This window comes from Salvelinus alpinus, chromosome 3 (assembly GCF_045679555.1).
Source record: "Salvelinus alpinus chromosome 3, SLU_Salpinus.1, whole genome shotgun sequence".
In the NCBI taxonomy this organism is placed as follows: Eukaryota; Metazoa; Chordata; class Actinopteri; order Salmoniformes; family Salmonidae; genus Salvelinus; species Salvelinus alpinus.
In genome coordinates, this window is record NC_092088.1 from 1,479,258 (window position 1) to 1,500,904 (window position 21,647).

Below are 21,647 nucleotides of genomic sequence, written 5' to 3' on the forward strand. Positions count from 1 at the left end.
CTCTGTTCTGTTCTCCCTAAACTAACTCTCTTCTGTTCTGTTCTCCTCCATATACTAACTCTGTGCATTGTTCTGTTCTCCTCCCTATATTATCTCTGTTCTGTTCTTCTCCCTATATTATCTCTGTTCTGTTCTCCCTATACTAACTCTCTTCTGTTCTCCTCTCTATACTATCTATGTTCTGTTCTTCTCCCTATATTATCTCTGTTCTGTTCTCCCTATACTAACTCTCTTCTGTTCTCCTCTCTATACTATCTCTGTTCTGTTCTTCTCCCTATATTATCTCTGTTCTGTTCTCCCTATACTAACTCTCTTCTGTTCTCCTCTCTATACTATCTCTGTTATGTTCTTCTCCCTATATTATCTCTGTTCTGTTCTCCCTATACTAACTCTCTTCTGTTCGCCTCCCTATTATATCTCTGTTCTGTTCTTCTCCCAATATTATCTCTGTTCTGTTCTCCCTATACTAACTTTCTTCTGTTCTTCTCCCTATACTATCTCTGTTCAGTTCTCCCTATACTAACTCTCTTCTGTTCTCCTCTCTATACTATCTCTGTTCTGTTCTTCTCCCTATATAATCTCTGTTCTGTTCTCCTTATATTATCTCTGTTCTGTTCTTCTCCCTATACTATCTATGTTCTCATCTCCCTATACTAACTCTCTTCTGTTCTCCTCTCTATACTATCTCTGTTCTGTTCTTCTCCCTATATTATCTCTGTTCTGTTCTCCCTTTACTAACACTCTTCTGTTCTCCTCTCTATACCATCTCTGTTATGTTCTTCTCCCTATACTAACTCTCTTCTGTTCGCCTCCCTATTCTATCTCTGTTATGTTCTTCTCCCTATATTATCTCTGTTCTGTTCTCCCTATACTAACTTTCTTCTGTTTTCTCCCTATAGTATCTCTGTTCTGTTCTTCTCCCTATATTATCTCTGTTCTGTTCTCCCTATACTAACTCTCTTCTGTTCTCCTCTCTATACTATCTATGTTCTGTTCTTCTCCCTATATTATCTCTGTTCTGTTCTCCCTATACTAACTCTCTTCTGTTCTCCTCCCTATTCTATCTCTGTTCTGTTCTTCTCCCTATATTATCTCTGTTCTCTTCTCCCTATACTAACTCTCTTCTGTTCTCCTCTCTATACTATCTCTGTTCTGTTCTTCTCCCTATACTATCTCTGTTCTGTTCTCCCTATACTAACTCTCTTCTGTTCTTCTCTCTATACTATCTCTGTTCTGTTCTTCTCCCTATACTATCTCTGTTCTCTTCTCCCTATACTAACTCTCTTCTGTTCTCCTCTCTATACTATCTCTGTTCTGTTCTTCTCCCTATACTATCTCTGTTCTGTTCTCCCTATACTAACTCTCTTCTGTTCTTCTCTCTATACTATCTCTGTTCTGTTCTTCTCCCTATACTATCTCTGTTCTCTTCTCCCTATACTCTATCTCTTCTGTTCTCCTCTCTATACTATCTCTGTTCTGTTCTTCTCCCTATACTATCTCTGTTCTCTTCTCCCTATACTAACTCTCTTCTGTTCTCCTCTCTATACTATCTCTGTTCTGTTCTTCTCCCTATACTATCTCTGTTCTGTTCTCCCTATACTAACTCTCTTCTGTTCTCCTCTCTATACTATCTCTGTTCTGTTATTCTCCCTATACTGTCTCTGTTCTGTTCTCCCTATACTAACTCTCTTCTGTTCTCCTCCCTATTCTATCTCTGTTCTATTCTTCTCCCTATATTATCTCTGTTCTATTCTCCCTATACTAACTCTCTTCTGTTCTCCTCTCTATACTATCTCTGTTCTGTTCTTCTCCCTACCTTCACTAACTCTGTTTCGCTGTTCTGTTCTTTTCATGTGTTCTGTTCTCCTCATGTGTTCTGTTCTCCTCACACGTTCTGTTCTCCTCGTGTGTTCTGTTCTCCTCGTGTGTTCTGTTCTCCTCGTGTGTTCTGTTCTCCTCGTGTGTTCTGTTCTCCTCGTGTGTTCTGTTCTCCTCGTGTGTTCTGTTCTCCTCGTGTGTTCTGTTCTCCTCGTGTGTTCTGTTCTCCTCGTGTGTTCTGTTCTCCTCGTGTGTTCTGTTCTCCTCGTGTGTTCTGTTCTCCTCGTGTGTTCTGTTCTCCTCATGTGTTCTGTTCTCCTTGTGTTTTCTGTTCTCCTCGTGTGTTCTGTTCTCCCCGTGTGTTCTGTTCTCCTCGTGAGTTCTGTTCTCCTCGTGTGTTCTGTTCTCCTCATTTGTTATGTTCTCTTCATGTGTTCTGTTCTCCTCATGTGTTCTGTTCTCCACATGTGTTCTGTTCTCCTCATGTAGCCATCCTCAGAGTTCTCTTGTTTTCTCACTGTCCTGCAGTGTTAACATTCTCTAACATTGTCTCCTTCTTCTGTCTTTGTCTTCAACCAGCAGATCACATCCAGCTGTCCTCCTGAATTAGCCGCGGCTTCGTGAACTAAGATTAATACACGCTCTGAACACACTCCAGTGTAGCAGAGAGGAACAAGGCACTGTGAAGGAAGAGGAAAATACTGCTTTGCCTTTGATGAACTCACAGTGAAAGGAGAACACATTCTGAGGAAAATTACTTTTCATCAACGCTCCTTAGTGGTTGGTCCCCGGACGTCCAGATGCCTTGTGTCCGTTGTCACGCCAGCGTGCGAGATCGCCCCCTAGACTCCTTGACCCAGGAAAACATCCTTCTCCCCAGCAGCCTCCTCCCATGTCTGAGTCTCACCATGTAATGCAGACAGAGAGGGGAGTTGAGAATCTGTCTGCTACAGGATATGAGTGGTGATCAGTCTGCCACAGACGACCAGACCTGCCTGCAGGGAGGAGGGGAGGAGCAGAGAGCCATGCAGCCTCAGTCTGAGGAACTCTTGACCAGGAAACTAAAGGCCCTGAACGGCAGCATGGGGCCCCCAGCCCAGGGGACACAGCAGGGCAACAAGCCTGATGGTGGTGGTGGTGGGGGGAAGACCAACGGGACAGGGGAGACAGGGGGGACAGGGACCCCAGCCATGCCCAAGATGGGTATCCGAGCCTGGGCTACAGACTGGCCTCCCGCCCCCCGGAGGGATATCTGTGATGGAGGATGCCAAAACTCCCCCAAATACGACAGCATCGTCGTGGCGTTCCATAACGACCAGCAGCCTCTCGAACAATCAGGAGCGGTGATACAGTCACATGACCAGCCCCCTATAGACTCTGACTACGGTGAAGCTGTTGAGTCGGGGGAGGATCCCAGGTACAGTCTGGCCGACCTAATAGGACGCTCCCCTCTAAAGGGGGCGGGGCTCCATCCCATCCGCCAACGTTCCAACAGTGACGTCACCATCAGTGATATCGACAGCGAGGACATTATAATAGACGGTACTGCAGTGAACCCCAACACCGGCGCAGCGCTTCACCGGGAATACGGTAGCACCTCCTCTATCGACCGGCAGGGCCTGAGCGGGGACGGGTTCCATACGCTGCTACGGGGTTACCGTGTCGACACCTTAGACCACACCCTCCACACCCTGACACACCCACATCACTCCATGCCCCGCCCACTGCTGGGCTTACCTGAGCTGCTGCAGCGCTGTGACACCTCCCTCTCTCCCAGCCTGCAGGTAACTACTGGCCTTATTGTCTCTCTCTCTTGCTCTCTCTCTCTTTCTTTCTCTCTCTCTCTCTCTCTCTCTCTCTCTCTCTCTCTTTCTTTCTTTCTCTCTCTCTCTTTCTGTCTCTCTCTCTCTCTCTATCTCTTTCTTTCTTTCTCTCTCTTTCTGTCTCTCTCTCTCTCTCTATCTCTTTCTTTCTCTCTCTTTCTGTCTCTCTCTCTCTCTATCTCTCTTTCTTTCTTTCTTTCTCTCTCTTTCTGTCTCTCTCTCTCTATCTATCTTTCTTTCTCTCTCTTTCTGTCTCTCTCTCTCTCTCTATGTCTCTTTCTTTCTTTCTCTCTCGTTCTTTCTTTCTTTCTCTCTCTCTCTCTCTATCTATCTCTCAATCTCAAAATTCAATTTAAAAGGGTTTATTGGCATGGGAGGCAAATGTTAACATTGCCAAAGCAAGTGAGGTTTATTATGGATCCCCATTAGTTCCTGCCAAGGCAGCAGCTACTCTTCCTGGGGTTTATTATGGATCCCATTAGTTCCTGCCAAGGCAGCAGCTACTCTTCCTGGGGTTTATTATGGATCCCATTAGTTCCTGCCAAGGCAGCAGCTACTCTTCCTGGGGGTTATTATGGATCCCCATTAGTTCCTGCCAAGGCAGCAGCTACTCTTCCTGGGGTTTATTATGGATCCCATTAGTTCCTGCCAAGGCAGCAGCTACTCTTCCTGGGGTTTATTATGGATCCCCATTAGTTCCTGCCAAGGCAGCAGCTACTCTTCCTGGGGTTAATTATGGACCCCCATTAGTTCCTGCCAAGGCAGCAGCTACTCTCCTGGGGTTTATTATGGATCCCATTAGTTCCTGCCAAGGCAGCAGCTACTCTTCCTGGGGTTTATTATGGATCCCCATTAGTTCCTGCCAAGGCAGCAGCTACTCTTCCTGGGGTTTATTATGGATCCCATTAGTTCCTGCCAAGGCAGCAGCTACTCTTCCTGGGGTTTATTATGGATCCCCATTAGTTCCTGCCAAGGCAGCAGCTACTCTTCCTGGGGTTTATTATGGATCCCATTAGTTCCTGCCAAGGCAGCAGCTACTCTTCCTGGGGTTTATTATGGATCCCATTAGTTCCTGCCAAGGCAGCAGCTACTCTTCCTGGGGTTTATTATGGATCCCCATTAGTTCCTGCCAAGGCAGCAGCTACTCTTCCTGGGGTTTATTATGGATCCCATTAGTTCCTGCCAAGGCAGCAGCTACTCTTCCTGGGGTTTATTATGGATCCCCATTAGTTCCTGCCAAGGCAGCAGCTACTCTTCCTGGGGTTAATTATGGACCCCCATTAGTTCCTGCCAAGGCAGCAGCTACTCTCCTGGGGTTTATTATGGATCCCATTAGTTCCTGCCAAGGCAGCAGCTACTCTTCCTGGGGTTTATTATGGATCCCCATTAGTTCCTGCCAAGGCAGCAGCTACTCTTCCTGGGGTTTATTATGGATCCCATTAGTTCCTGCCAAGGCAGCAGCTACTCTTCCTGGGGTTTATTATGGATCCCCATTAGTTCCTGCCAAGGCAGCAGCTACTCTTCCTGGGGTTTATTATGGATCCCATTAGTTCCTGCCAAGGCAGCAGCTACTCTTCCTGGGGTTTATTATGGATCCCATTAGTTCCTGCCAAGGCAGCAGCTACTCTTCCTGGGGTTTATTATGGATCCCCATTAGTTCCTGTCAAGGCAGCAGCTACTCTTCCTGGCGTCCGCCAACATTAAGGCAGTTATATACAGTTTAAAATACTACATGAGATGACATTTCATAACACCTTATCCAACACATTCAGTGTGTTCCCTCAGGCCACCACTCCACTACCACATATGTGACCGACCGGCTTGATTCGTTCTTATGTAGCAAAATGTGAAATGGTGTTTTTGACATTGGATAAAAGTAGAGACTCAGAGCTACAAAATAATAGATCATACACTGCAGTTGAGTAACAATGGGAAGGTAATTCTGCTTTGAAAGTTGATACACTTTTGTGTACCCTTGAATGTTTTGGTACAGATACTAGTGAGCTCCTCTTTGTCTACACCCATTCAACATCGTTCACACCCTCCTAACCTTTAGCCCCACCCAGCTCTTTAAGGATTCAAGTCAGGCTATGTACTAAACAACCAAAGATTTCAAAACTAAAGGCTGGTTTACTCTACGGGTGTGTTCGTAAATTTAATCTGGAGTGTCAGAGTGTGTTCTGGGCTTTTGTAAACTCAAAGCGTTGTCAGATTGTCATTCGTAAATGCAGAGCTTGTCAGATTGTCCGTTCGTAAACTCAGAGCTTGTCAGATTGTCATTCGTAAATGCAGAGCGTTTGCGCTCTCGGAGCGTTCAGAGCGCACACTGGACTATTTCGCTGAGAAGTGGGGTTGATCCGAGCGTTCTGGATGGACGCTTCTCCCTCTCTGTCACGGATGCCATGGTTGACCTTGTTTTGAAGATGTAATCCGGAGACAGCTGTTTTACAACAGCCTTCTGTGTTCTGTTTTCCACTCGTTCTGCGTATTTGCAGTCAAATGCCAGGATTTTCTCCATCTCCTTAGCTATCATAATCTAATTCCACTAATTTCAAAACTCAGTCCTCCAGAAAGTGGAGATCAATCAAATCAAATCAAATGTATTTATAAAGCCCTTCCTACATCAGCTGATATCTCAAAGTGCTGTACAGAAACCCAGCCTAAAACCCCAAACAGCAAGCAATGCAGGTGTAGAAGCACGGTGGCTAGGAAAAATTCCCTAGAAAGGCCGGAACCTAGGAAGAAACCTAGAGAGGAACCAGGCTATGAGGGGTGGCCAGTCCTCTTCTGGCTGTGCCGTGTGGAGATTATAACAGAACATGGACAAGATGTTCAAATGTTCATAAATGACCAGCATGGTCAAATAATAATAATCACAGTAGTTGTCGAGGTTGCAACAAGTCAGCACCTCAGGCGTAAATGTCAGTTGGCTTTTCATAGCTGATTATTAAGAGTATCTCTACCGCTCCTGCTGTCTCTAGAGAGTTGAAAACAGCAGGTCTAGTTAGTGTAGTTTCTTCTTTTAATTCAATTTAGACAAATTATTCTTCCATTTGCAGTACATTTGCCAATCGGTTGTTCTGCCAGAATTGTTTTGCCATTCCTTTTGTCTCATCCATACATATTTTTAACTCCTCATCAATCCATAGGGATTTAACAGTTTTGAGAGTCATTTTCTTAATGGGTGCATGTTTATTAGTAACTGGGATAACCAATTTCATAAATGTTTCAAGTGCAGCATCTGGTTGCTCGTCATTATTACACCACGGACCAACAAATATTATTTGCCACAACAACATAGGAATCACTACAAAACGTATTGTATGACCTCGTATACACTATATTAGGCCCAGCCTTAGTAACTGTAGTTTTCATAGATATGGCTACGAGAGTATATTGTGATCACTAACTCGAATGTACTTGGATACTCCTTTAAAGCACATTTCTGTAGCATTAGAAAAAGATGTGTTCAGTACATGTTGATGAATTTATTCCTGTTTCTAACTAGAGATTGTCAGAATATAAATATCATCGGTTACTAGTAAAGTATTGATTTCATGAACTTCTTAATCTACATATGTTAACGTGGGCTATTTTGAGCACTTTTCTGTGACGCTTGCTTCCTTTCACTGGGAAGCTTAGCAGAAGTAGATATTCTCATGTTATTTATGTTTATGTCAGGGTGAGCTGCACCCAGTGGACTTCCTACTAGGGCACACCGCCTCAGTGCTAACAGTATAACTCTGCTTCATAGACACATGACTGCTGCATACAATAGCTGTAGAATCAGCAGAGACATTCAGGACAGTTAGAGGGACATAAATTAGGTTACTTACATTGTGTCTACCAACGCCCCTGGGATAATGTACATTTGCTAAAGTATTATGATTATTCATTAACAAAATGGTAGGGAGCTGGGCTGGGCTTAGGTCATTGATTGGTCATTGTCTCAACACAGCCTTATATTGATCCAGGAACCCAAATGATTTGGGTGGATCCCATCCTCCTTATAGTATGAGCTTTGCTTCCAGATGGTTTCCAGAATTGTCATTAAATGTTCCACCCACAGAGTTGCAATAGTCTCGTAGCCAGTTATGGAGGGCTAAACACCTGCTGAACCGTTCACTGCCACCATTTAGGGAGGAGGGCAGATATTATGGGGCGTTTTGTTTGTGTCAAGCAGTGACCCAATCAGTTCTTTAAAATCAAATTTCAGCTGTTCTGAGCTGCCCTTCATAATTTAATTGAATCCCACATGAACTATGATAGACTGAATGTCCTGATGCAGGTTTATAGTGTTTGGGAGCAGCTTATTGATGTCCTGATGCAGGTTTATAATGTTTGGGAGCAGCTTATTGATGTCCTGATGCTGGTTTATAATGTTTGGGAGCAGCTTATTGATGTCCTGATGCAGGTTTATAATGTTTGGGAGCAGCTTATTGATGTTCTGATGCTGGTTTATAGTGTTTGGGAGCAGCTTATTGATGTCCTGATGCAGGTTTATAATGTTTGGGAGCATTTTATTGATGTCCTGATGCAGGTTTATAATGTTTGGGAGCAGCTTATTGATGTCCTGATGCAGGTTTATAATGTTTGGGAGCAGCTTGTTGATGTCCTGATGCAGGTTTATAATGTTTGGGAGCAGCTTATTGATGTCCTGATGCAGGTTTATAATGTTTGGGAGCAGCTTATTGATGTCTTGATGCAGGTTTATAATGTTTGGGAGCAGCTTATTGATGTCCTGATGCTGGTTAATGTTTGGGAGCAGCTTATTGATGTCCTGATGCAGGTTTATAATGTTTGGGAGCAGCTTATTGATGTCCTGATGCAGGTTTATAATGTTTGGGAGCAGCTTATTGATGTCCTGATGCAGGTTTATAATGTTTGGGAGCAGCTTATTGATGTCCTGATGCAGGTTTATAATGTTGGGGAGCAGCTTATTGATGTCCTGATGCAGGTTTATAATGTTTGGGAGCAGCTTATTGATGTCCTGATGCAGGTTTATACTGTTTGGGAGCAGCGTATTGATGTCCTGATGCAGGTTTATAATGTTTGGGAGCAGCTTATTGATGTCCTGATGCTGGTTTATAATGTTTGGGAGCAGCTTATTGATGTCCTGATGCTGGTTTATAATGTTTGGGAGCAGCTTATTGATGTCCTGATGCAGGTTAATGTTTGGGAGCAGCTTATTGATGACCTGATTCAGGTTTATAATGTTTGGGAGCAGCTTATTGATGTCCTGATGCTGGTTTATAATGTTTGGGAGCAGCTTATTGATGTCCTGATGCTGGTTTATAATGTTTGGGAGCAGCTTATTGATGTCCTGATGCAGGTTTATAATGTTTGGGAGCAGCTTATTGATGTCCTGATTCAGGTGTATAATGTTTGGGAGCAGCTTATTGATGTCCTGATGCAGGTTTATAATGTTTGGGAGCAGCTTATTGATGTCCTGATGCTGGTTTATATAATGTTTGGGAGCAGCTTGTTGATGTCCTGATGCAGGTTTATAATGTTTGGGAGCAGCTTGTTGATGTCCTGATCCTGGTTTATAATGTTTGGGAGCAGCTTGTTGATGTCCTGATGCAGGTTTATAATGTTTGGGAGCAGCTTATTGATGTCCTGATGCAGGTTTATAGTGTTTGGGAGCAGCTTATTGATGTCCTAATGCTGGTTTATAATGTTTGGGAGCAGCTTATTGATGTCCTGATGCAGGTTTATAATGTTTGGGAGCAGCTTATTGATGTCCTGATGCAGGTTTATAGTGTTTGGGAGCAGCTTATTGATGTCCTGATGCTGGTTTATAATGTTTGGGAGCAGCTTATTGATGTCCTGATGCAGGTTTATAATGTTTGGGAGCAGCTTATTGATGTCCTGATGCAGGTTTATAATGTTTGGGAGCAGCTTATTGATGTTCTGATGCAGGTTTATAATGTTTGGGAGCAGCTTATTGATGTCCTGATGCAGGTTTATAATGTTTGGGAGCAGCTTATTGATGTCCTGATGCAGGTTTATAATGTTTGGGAGCAGCTTATTGATGTCCTGATGCAGGTTTATAATGTTTGGGAGCAGCTTATTGATGTCCTGATGCAGGTTTATAATGTTTGGGAGCAGCTTATTGATGTCCTGATGCTGGTTTATAATGTTTGGGAGCAGCTTATTGATGTCCTGATGCAGGTTTATAATGTTTGGGAGCAGCTTATTGATGTCCTGATGCTGGTTTATAATGTTTGGGAGCAGCTTGTTGATGTCCTGATGCTGGTTTATAATGTTTGGGAGCAGCTTATTGATGTTCTGATGCAGGTTTATAATGTTTGGGAGCAGCGTATTGATGTCCTGATGCAGGTTTATAATGTTTGGGAGCAGCTTATTGATGTCTTGATGCAGGTTTATAATGTTTGGGAGCAGCTTATTGATGTCCTGATGCTGGTTTATAATGTTTGGGAGCAGCTTATTGATGTCCTGATGCAGGTTTATAATGTTTGGGAGCAGCTTGTTGATGTCCTGATGCTGGTTTATAATGTTTGGGAGCAGCTTATTGATGTCCTGATGCAGGTTTATAATGTTTGGGAGCAGCTTATTGATGTCCTGATGCAGGTTTATAATGTTTGGGAGCAGCTTATTGATGTCCTGATGCAGGTTTATAATGTTTGGGAGCAGCTTGTTGATGTCCTGATGCAGGTTTATAATGTTTGGGAGCAGCTTGTTGATGTTCTGATGCAGGTTTATAATGTTTGGGAGCAGCTTGTTGATGTCCTGATCCTGGTTTATAATGTTTGGGAGCAGCTTATTGATGTCCTGTACTCGAGCTCCTGGAGAGCACAATGTTTTTGCTCCAGGGACTGAGACATTTCTCACCAATGAACTGCCAAATACAACGGCCGGAGAAGGGAATGGAGAAATCTGCCCATTCCTACCCCTCACACATTTCGTTGAACATTTCACGGGCCCACAAGAAGCAGGATAGCGTACGCCCGCTGCTCCCGGTGATAGGTCCAGACCTCCCACAGCAGGCAGAGCCCCTGTTAGATCTAGAGAGAGGGAAAGGATCCGAACTCGACGACGAAGCTGCTGCTGGATCAGCGTAGTTGGAGTCAGCACAGCCGTCACAGACACAGGCAATCCCAGTGATGAAGACGCAGGTAGATCAGGCACCAGTGCAGTGAAACTATTCTTCATGTCAATCTGCTCTGAACCTCTCGCAGTCAATCCCGTCCGTTTAGCAGCACGCCACTGCCTTCGGTTTCCACGACTTGTGACATGGGACCAGCGCTGATAGAACGCGTCTCCTTCCTGAGCGGTATGACGGCTGCGTGGTCCCATGGTGTTTATACTTGCGTACTATTGTTTGTACAGCTAAATGTGGTACCTTCAGGCATTTGGAAATTACTCCCAAGGATGAACCAGGCTTGTGGAGGTCTACAATTTATTTTCTGAGGTCTTTGCTGATTTCTTTTGATTTACCCATGATGTCAAGCAAAGAGGCACTATGTTTGAAGGTAGGCTTTGAAATACATCCACAGGTACACCACCAATTGACTCAAATTATGTCAATTAGCCTATCAGAAGCTTCTAAAGCCATGACATCATTTTCAGGAATTTTCCAAGCTGTTTAAAGGCACAGTCAACTTAGTGTATGTAAACTTCTGACCCACTGGAATTGTGATACAGTGAATTATAAGTGCAATAATATGTCTGTAAACAATTGTTGGAAAAATGACTTGTGTCATGCACAAAGTAGATGTCCTAACCGACTCGCCAAAACTATAGTTTGCTAACAATACATTTGTGGAGTGGTTGAAAAACGGGGATTTAATGACTCAAATCTAAGTGTATGTAAACTTCCGACTTCAACTGTATACGCATACTAATCAGGAGGAATGGGAACCAGGTGTCCGTCATGAGACAAGACAGGCTCTGTCACCACAGATGTCTCATGATCTGACAGTTCAGTACCACTGAAGGCCGGTGACGGTGACCTCCGGAACTGGAGAACGGAATGAGCATCAGTACCAGGGGGGTCCGTGGTAGTCTTTAACAGTTGATTTGTAATTGATCACGTATATGTTTTTGCTGTTTATTCTCTGTTATAGCGCCAAACAGATTGGAGAAGTGGTTTATCCATACATCTCCGTTTTGGATAGATAACTCTTCGTGTTGTTTGTTTAGTATTTTCCAACTTCCCAGAATTGGTTAGAGTCTATGGAGTCTTCAATTACATTGAGCTGATATCTGACGGGCTGTTCCTTCTTTTTCCGTAGTGTATTTCTGTATTGTTTTAGTGACTCACCATAGTGAAGGCGTAGACTCAGGTTTTCTGGGTCTCTATGTTTTTGGTTGGAAAGGTTTCTCAATTTCTTTCTTAGGTTTTTGCATTCTTCATCAAACCATTTGTCATTGTTATTAATTTTTCTTAGGTTCTCACCTTGGCATTTTTAGATTTGATAGGGAAGCTGAGAGGTCAAATATACTGTTTAGGTTTTCTACTACCAAGTTTACACCTTCACTATTACAGTGAAACGTTTTGACCAGGAAGATATCTAAAAGCTAAATAGTTGCTGTTGCCTAATTGTTTTTTAGTAATTTTCCACAATACTTCCTTTCCGTCTTTAGTATTTCTTAATATTACTCAGTTCCTTTGGCTTTGATTGAATATTGCTCTGTTCAAGTAGACTGTGATTTTGCTGTGATCTGATAGGGGTGTCAGTGGGCTGACTGTGAACGCTCTGAGAGACTCTGGGAATGAGGTCAGTGATAAAGTAGTCTACAGTACTACTGCCAAGAGATGAGCTGTAGGTGTACCTACCATAGGACTCTGGGTTGAGGTCAGTGATAAAGTAGTCTACAGTACTACTGCCAAGAGATGAGCTATAGGTGTACCTACCATAGAGGTCCCCTCGAAGCCTACCATTGACTATGTACATACCCAGCGTGCGACAGAGCTGCAGGAGTTGTGACCCGTTTTTGTACATTATGTTGTCGTAGTTGTGCCTAAAGGGGGGCATATGGGGGAGGGAATGCTGTCACCTGCAGGCAGGTGTTTGTCCCCCTGTGTGCTGAGGGTGTCAGGTTCTTGTCCGGTTCTGGCATTTAGGTCGCCACAGACTAGTACATGTCCCTGGGCCTGGAAATGATTGATTGATTTTCCCCTCCAGGATGGGGATTCTAGTGGGGGATATACTGTAGGTTGCACACAGGATGACACTTTTCTCTGTTGAGATCATTTCATTTAGAATTTCTAGACAAATGTAAAATGTGCCTGTTTTGATTAATTCAATAGACTGAATTAGTTCTGCTCAATACCACATTAGCATACCCCCTGAGTCTCTTCCCTGTTTTACACCTGGTAGTTTGGTGGATGGGACTACCAACTCACTGTAACCTAGAGGGCAACCAGTGGGTCCATCACCTCCATACCATGTTTCTTGTAGGACAACAATGTCTGTATTTCTGATTGCTTTGGTGAAGTCCAGGTTCCTGCTTTTGAGTTCCTGCTTTCTCTCTACCTCTCTCTCTCTCTGTCTCTCTCTCTCTCTCTCTCTCTCTCTCTCTCTCTCTCTCTCTCTCTCTCTCTCTCTCTCTCTCTCTCTATCTCTCTCTCTCTCTCTCTCTCTCTCTCTCTCTCTGTCTCTCTCTCTCTCTCTCTCTCTCTCTCTCTCTCTCTCTCTCTGTCTCTCTCTACCTCTCTCTCTGTCTCTCTCTCTATCTCTCTCTCTCTCTCACTCTCTCTCTGTCTCTCTCTCTCAATTCAATTTCAATTCAATTTCAATTCAAGGGGCTTTATTGGCATGGGAAACATGTGTTAACATTGCCAAAGCAAGTGAGGTAGGTAATATACAAAAGTCAAATAAACAATAAAAATGAACAGTAAACATTACACATACAGAAGTTTCAAAACAATAAAGACATTACAAATGTCATATTATATATATGCAGTGTTGTAACAATGTACAAATGGTTAAAGCACACAAGTTAAAATAAATAAACATAAATATGGGTTGTATTTACAGTGGTGTTTGTTCTTCACTGGTTGCCCTTTTCTTGTGGCAACAGGTCACAAATCTTGCTGCTGTGATGGCACACTGTGGAATTTCACCCAGTAGATATGGGAGTTTATCAAAATTGGATTTGTTTTCGAATTCTTTGTGGATCTGTGTAATCTGAGGGAAATATGTCTCTCTAATATGGTCATACATTGGGCAGGAGGTTAGGAAGTGCAGCTCAGTTTCCACCTCATTTTGTGGGCAGTGTGCACATAGCCTGTCTTCTCTTGAGAGCCATGTCTGCCTACGGCGGCCTTTCTCAATAGCAAGGCTATGCTCACTGAGTCTGTACATAGTCAAAGCTTTCCTTAAGTTTGGGTCAGTCACAGTGGTCAGGTATTCTGCCACTGTGTACTCTCTGTTTAGGGCCAAATAGCATTCTAGTTTGCTCTGTTTTTTTGTTAATTCTTTCCAATGTGTCAAGTAATTATCTTTTTGTTTTCTCATGATTTGGTTGGGTCTAATTGTGCTGTTGTCCTGGGGCTCTGTGGGGTGTGTTTGTGTTTGTGAACAGAGCCCTAGGACCAGCTTGCTTAGGGGACTCTTCTCCAGGTTCATCTCTCTGTAGGTGATGGCTTTGTTATGGAAGGTTTGGGAATCGCTTCCTTTTAGGTGGTTGTAGAATTTAACGGCTCTTTTCTGGATTTTGATAATTAGTGGGTATCGGCCTAATTCTGCTCTGCATGCATTATTTGGTGTTCTACGTTGTACACGGAGGATATTTTTGCAGAATTCTGCATGCAGAGTCTCAATTTGGTGTTTGTCCCATTTTGTGAAATCTTGGTTGGTGAGCGGACCCCAGACCTCACAACCATAAAGGTCAATGGGCTCTATGACTGATTCAAGTATTTTTAGCCAGATCCTAATTGGTATGTTGAAATTTATGTTCCTTTTGATGGCATAGAAGGCCCTTCTTGCCTTGTCTCTCAGATCGTTCACAGCTTTGTGGAAGTTACCTGTGGTGCTGATGTTTAGGCCGAGGTATGTATAGTTTTTTGTGTGCTCTAGGGCAACGGTGTCTAGATGGAATTTGTGGTCCTGGTGACTGGACCTTTTTTGGAACACCATTATTTTGGTCTTACTGAGATTTACTGTCAGGGCCCAGGTCTGACAGAATCTGTGCAGAAGATCTAGGTGCTGCTGTAGGCCCTCCTTGGTTGGTGACAGAAGCACCAGATCATCAGCAAACAGTAGACATTTGACTTCGGATTCTAGTAGGGTGAGACCGGGTGCTGCAGACTGTTCTAGTGCCCGCGCCAATTCGTTGATATATATGTTGAAGAGGGTGGGGCTTAAGCTGCATCCCTGTCTCACCCCACGACCCTGTGTGAAGAAATGTGTGTGTTTTTTGCCAATTTTAACCGCACACTTGTTGTTTGTGTACATGGATTTTATAATGTCGTATGTTTTACCCCCAACACCACTTTCCATCAATTTGTATAGCAGACCCTCATGCCAAATTGAGTCGAAGGCTTTTTTGAAATCAACAAAGCATGAGAAGACTTTGCCTTTGTTTTGGTTTGTTTGGTTGTCAATTAGGGTGTGTAGGGTGAATACATGGTCTGTTGTACGGTAATTTGGTAAAAAGCCAATTTGACATTTGCTCAGTACATTGTTTTCATTGAGGAAATGTACGAGTCTGCTGTTAATGATAATGCAGAGTATTTTCCCAAGGTTACTGTTGACGCATATTCCACGGTAGTTATTGGGGTCAAATTTGTCTCCACTTTTGTGGATTGGGGTGATCAGTCCTTGGTTCCAAATATTGGGGAAGATGCCAGAGCTAAGGACGATGTTAAAGAGTTTTAGTATAGCCAATTGGAATTTGTTGTCTGTATATTTGATCATTTCATTAAGGATACCATCAACACCACAGGCCTTTTTGGGTTTGAGGGTTTTTATTTTGTCCTGTAACTCATTCAAGGTAATTGGAGAATCCAATGGGTTCTGGTAGTCTTTAATAGTTGATTCTAGGATTTGTATTTGATCATGTATATGTTTTTGTTCTTTATTCTTTGTTATAGAGCCAAAAAGATTGGAGAAGTGGTTTACCCATACATCTCCATTTTGGATAGATAATTCTTCGTGTTGTTGTTTGTTTAGTGTTTTCCAATTTTCCCAGAATTGGTTAGAGTCTATGGAGTCTTCAATTACATTGAGCTGATTTCTGACGTGCTGTTCCTTCTTTTTCCGTAGTGTATTTCTGTATTGTTTTAGTGATTCGCCATAGTGAAGGCGTAGACTCAGGTTTTCCGGGTCTCTATGTTTTTGGTTGGACAGGTTCCTCAATTTATTTCTTAGATTTTTGCATTCTTTATCAAACCATTTGTCATTGTTGTTCATTTTCTTCGGTTTTCTATTTGAGATTTTTAGATTTGATAGGGAAGCTGAGAGGTCAAATATACTGTTAAGATTTTCTACTGCCAAGTTTACACCTTCACTATTGCAGTGGAACATTTTACCCAGGAAGTTGTCTAAAAGGGATTGAATTTGCTGTTGCCTAATTGTTTTTTGGTAGGTTTCCAAACTGCATTCCTTCCATCTATAGCATTTCTTAATGTTACTCAGTTCCTTTGGCTTTGATGCCTCATGATTGAGTATTGCTCTGTTCAAGTAGACTGTGATTTTGCTGTGGTCTGATAGGGGTGTCAGTGGGCTGACTGTGAACGCTCTGAGAGACTCTGGGTTGAGGTCAGTGATAAAGTAGTCTACAGTGCTACTGCCAAGAGATGAGCTATAGGTGAACCTACCATAGGAGTCCCCTCGAAGCCTACCATTGACTATGTACATACCCAGCGTGCGACAGAGCTGCAGGAGTTGTGACCCGTTTTTGTTGGTTATGTTGTCATAGTTGTGCCTAGGGGGGCATATGGGGGAGGGAATGCTGTCACCTGCAGGCAGGTGTTTGTCCCCCTGTGTGCTGAGGGTGTCAGGTTCTTGTCCAGTTCTGGCATTTAGGTCGCCACAGACTAATACATGTCCCTGGGCCTGGAAATGATTGATTTCCCCCTCCAGGATGGAGAAGCTGTCTTTATTAACTTTTACTGCCTCAGAAACCCGGATCCGGGAGCACCCCCCACCCCCCACACACTGATTAGCATAGATAGCATAGCTTCAGAAGTAGATAGTAGCATCTAAATATCATTAAATCACAAGTCCAAGACACCAGATGAAAGATACAGATCTTGTGAATAAAGCCACCATTTCAGATTTTTAAAATGTTTTACAGGGAAGACAAAATATGTAAATCTATTAGCTAAACACGTTAGCAAAATACACCACTATTCTAACTCCATCAGTTTCTTACTCCTTCAGGTGCTATCACCAATTCGGCTCAACTAAGATATTGATAGCCAATAACCTATAAAAAAAAACATCAGATGACAGTCTGATAACATATTCATGGTATAGGATAGTTTTTGTTAGAAAAAAGTGCATATTTCAGGTAGAAATCACAGTTTACAATTGCACCGACCATCACAAATCCACTAGAATTACTAGATAGAGCAACGTGTATGACCAATTTACTCATCATAAAACATTTCATAAAAATAGACAAAGCATAGCAATGGAAAGACCCAGTTCTTGTGATTTCAGACCATATTTCAGATTTTCTAAGCGTTTTTCAGCGAAAACACAATAAATCGATAAGTTAGCATACTACATGTTCCAACGTTACCAGAGCATCGATTCCAGCCAAAGAGCGCTATAACGTAACCACCGCCAAAAGATATTAATTTTTTCACTAACCTTCTCAGAATTCTTCCGATGACACTCCTGTAACATCATTTTACAACATACATATACAGTTTGTTCGAAAAGGTGCATATTTAGCCATACAAAACCGTGGTTACACAATGAAAATACTAGGAAATCAAGCCTCAATATGTCTGACGTCATCTATCAGAGTGATCTAGTTTAATTAAAAGCTAATCATATACTTGACTAAAAAATACAGGGTTGACAGGAATCGAAAGACAAATTAGTTCTTAATGCAACCGCTGATTTACATTTTTAAAATTATCCTTACTTTTCAATACAGGGTTGGCCAAGTGAAGCTATACCAAACAAAATGGCGATATATGCGTTTAAAATATTTCGACAGAAACACGGTTTATCATATTAAATATTGCTTACTTTGAGCTGATCTTCCATCATATTCTTGGGCAATGTATCCTTTCTATGTTATAAACGTCTTTTGGTCGATAGATGTCCTCTGTCCTTCGAAATGTCCATCACCAACGACCGACACCCTAAAGCGTGTCCAAACTTTCAGAGTGCACGACAAAGAAATTCCTCAAAATCGCACTAAACGGATATAAATTGATATAAAACGGTTAAAATTCACTACATTATGATGTTTTTAACAACTATAACGACTGAAAACATGACCGGAGAAATACTGCTGGTTAGAAAACGATTTGGAACGAGGCAGGTCCGATGTCCTTTACGCTTCAGGCGCACGTTGAGAAAGGGTGGTCTCTGTACATTTTCGTCTTTTATAATGGCTGTGAACGTCCCATCGATTCCATTGAAAACGTGATGACGTACAGACACCCAGAGGAAGACGTAGGCAGTGTCGGTTTCTTCATAGCATTCACTGTCGCCTTAAAAACAGACCCCAGATCAGAGGTAAAAATTTCTGAAATCTGAACCCTGTCATGAAAAGTGCTGTAGAAATTGTTCTGTACCACTCAGAGACAAAATTTCAACTCCTATAGAAACTATAGACTGTTTTCTATCCAATAATAACAATAATATGCATATTGTACGATCAAGAATTGAGTACGAGGCAGTTTAATTTGGAAATGTAAAAAAAATAATAATGCTAACAGCTCCCCCTATTGACAAAAGGTTAAAGTATGGGGATTCTAGTGGGGGGATATAGGTAGCACACAGGAGGACATTTTTCTCTGTTAAGATAATTTCCTTTTGAATTTCTAGCCAAATGTAAAATGTTCCTGTTTTGATTAATTTAATGGAGTGAGTTAGGTCTGCTCTATACCAAATTAGCATTCCCCCTGAGTCCCTTCCCTGTTTCACACCTGGTAGTTTGGTGGATGGGACTACCAGCTCTCTGTAACCTAGAGGGCAACCAGTGGGTCCGTCTCCGCTATACCATGTTTCTTGCAGGATGACAATGTCTGCATTACCGATTTCTTTGGTGAAGTCCGTGTTCCTGCTCTTTAGGCCAAAGGCAGATGACCTCAGGCCTTGGATATTCCAGGATGATATAGTGAAGGCTTTTTGTTCCATAAAGTGTCCAATGTTGTTGGCCGTGTGGTTTGGCCTCAGGCCAGTAAGTGTGAGCAGAGCCTGCTGAGCATCTGGTACATGCCGTTGGCTTGGGCGAGTGTAAGAGTGGGGGTTGGGCCTGTTTGCCCGCTCACTACCTGGGCGTATGTGTGACTTCCATGTTGATGCTCTCTTTGCGGGGGTGGGGTGCATGGGGTGGGCAGGAGTGGCATAGGTCTGTCCTGAGGGGGCCTAAATGGGGTGTGGGCATGGTTGATGTGGGGGGGTGTTGATTGGTTGGGGTGGGGGTGTGGATGTGTCTGGGGGTGCTGTGGTCTGGATGTAAGTCCTCTTGGCGTGGGTCCTCTATGTGTAGGTCCACGGGGGGGTCCTGCAGGTCTTGGAGGGTGTCTCGCTGGTCTGGGTGGGGTGTCTATTGATCTGTTGCTCCTGTGTGAAGTGTTGGGGCTGCGTTTGAGAGCGATGTCCTTTAGAGTCCGGACAAAGGTGGGCACTGCTGCCTTATAGAGGTGGACCTGGTCATAGAGGCTGTTCAAGTCCAGGGTGGAGTGGTGGGCCAGGAAAACATTTGGTTTTGAGGCACAGTCACGGGAAATGCTTGCGTTTACCCGCTGTATTGTAGCAGGGTGGAAGTCTTTTCGTGGTAGCAGGGTGGAGATAACCACTTGTGCATTGGGGAAAGTAGAAGAAGCTTTTTCAATCACTCCCTTCAGTGCTGTGGCCACCCTTTCCTGCTTTGCTCTCAGGTCGTTTGTGCCTGTGTGTATTATTATGTGGCTAGGTGAGCCTAGTTTGTCCTCAGACAGAAGGTCTAGGGCGCGCTGGGTGTTTGGACACCAGAGTTTAGACACACTGTGTTTGGGAAAAAGTTTTTTTTCTTCTATATATTTCCCATTTGAGTCCATAAGGAGAACAATCTGTGTCTTGTGTTTGTTCTCAGTGGGTGTGGGGGGGTTGTCAGGAGGGCTATCAGGGTAGCTGACAGGGGGGGTGCTCAGGGGGGGTGAGAGCTGCTGGGCTTGGGTTTTTTCTTTTGTCTGTTCTGCTGTGATGTTGACTCTATGGTCAGGGTCTGGTGTGGACTGTTCTGCTGTGGTGTCGAGACTTTTGTCCGGTGCTGAGGTGGGCTGTTCTGCTGGCGTCTCTGTGGGGATGGCCACCTCCCTAGTGGGTTGTTCTCTGTCACATGCCATCCCCCTCAACCTCTCCTCCAGCAGTCTGATCCTCTCCTCCATCCCCCTCTCCCTCTCCTCCAGCAGTCTGATCCTCTCCTCTAGTGCTTTGTTCTGCTCCTGCTTCTGCTCTTTCTCCTGTTGAAGTTGTCTCACCACTGTCCAGAGTGCAGATATGTCTCTCTCCACCTCCAGCTCTCCTGGTCTGGTTAAGGGGTTGTTGTGCTGGACTGTTGTCTGGGTCTGTGCTGACTGGAGTGTAATCACCTGCTGTTCCAGCTCCACCTGCCTTACCTCCAGCTGGGTGAATTTATCCTTCATTTCAATGAGGGAGAAGTGCACTGTACTGGGAGGTTGACTGTCTGCTGAGGGTTGCTCGTCTGTGGGGTTATATGATGAAGAGGTCTGGTCTGACCCGCTTGGGGTGGGGGTATCTTTATCAAGGGAGAGCTTCTCCTGCTGGGCTAATTCTTTGATTAGGTGAAAGTCCAGCTGAAACTGTTTGGGGTTGCCCTGTACCAATACTGTTCCAGACTTATATAGATTTATGTTAGCTGACTCAGAGTCCTCGTTGTCAAGTATCCTGAGTTTCCACCCCTCGTTAACCCCCCCTCTCTTAACAGAGGGGTAGTGTGCTAATATAGCACTGTGCCATGCCAGGGGATGGTTTGTGTGGAAGATAAGGTTGCTGATGTTCCCATTTTTGTAATAGTCAGCAAAAAGTGTCTCTTGATTTTCCATAAGGAGCTTCATTTTGTGCTCTTTTCTTGCCTTATCATTCTTTACACTCACAGGGTACTGTATTTTAATTACCTCTGAACAGCAGGAGGGAGCTTCTAAGGCCTCTCCATTTGGTTGGGGTAGACTATTCGACTCTCCTGCCATTGTTGGGCTAATGGTCTTTGACACCTCTCACTTGACACGTCAGTGCTAGTTGAAGCTGTATCAAGTCAGTTACAGTTGAATACAGTTGAAGCTGTATCTCTCTCAGTTCCACAAAAAATCCAAGTTTAACTAACTCTAAATCTATCTTTTTTAAAGAAAATGCTGAAAAATGCAGGAGCTCATCTGATCATCTGATCATGACCTCTCTCTCTCTCTCTCTCTCCTTCTCTCTCTCTCTCTCTCACTCTCTCTCTGTCTCTGTCTCTGTCTCTCTCTCACTCTCTCTCTGTCACTTCTCTCTCACTCTCTCTCTGTCACTTTCTCTCTCTCTCACTCTCTCTCTCTGTCTGTCTCTCTCTCTGTCTGTCTCTCTCTGTGTCACTCTGTCTGTCTCTATGTGTCTCTCTCTCTGTCTCTTCATTCGTCCCATCAAGGACTATAATGGTTGCTATCCCTTTGTGCTGCAGACGGCCACCCAGATCTCCAGAGGGGAGATAGTGAGGATGACAGGGTACGACTACGTGGATCCCTCCATCTTCTACTCCAGAGAGCGAGAGAAGAACTTCATGGGACGCCTGAGATCTGACTCATCTGAGACCTCTGTGTTCAGGAAGCTGAGGACCATCAAAAGCGAAGGTCTGTAGAGGTCTCCA

At 43.6% G+C, this 21,647-nt stretch overlaps 1 protein-coding gene across 4 annotated transcripts in view; it reads left to right on the forward strand.

Annotated features, from left to right (window-relative positions):
- The window catches only part of sipa1l2 (signal induced proliferation associated 1 like 2), a 467,180-nt gene that overhangs the window by 175,343 nt on the left and 270,190 nt on the right, over positions 1–21,647 (forward strand). For 3 of the 4 annotated variants that reach the window (XM_071391253.1, XM_071391255.1, XM_071391256.1), the window contains exons 3-4: positions 2,398–3,602; positions 21,462–21,630. In XM_071391253.1, coding sequence (XP_071247354.1) covers positions 2,775–3,602; positions 21,462–21,630 — 997 coding nt within the window. In that variant the 5' untranslated portion in view covers positions 2,398–2,774. The remainder of the gene's footprint in view (positions 1–2,397; positions 3,603–21,461; positions 21,631–21,647) is intronic. The other variant, XM_071391254.1, reaches the window with a different exon arrangement.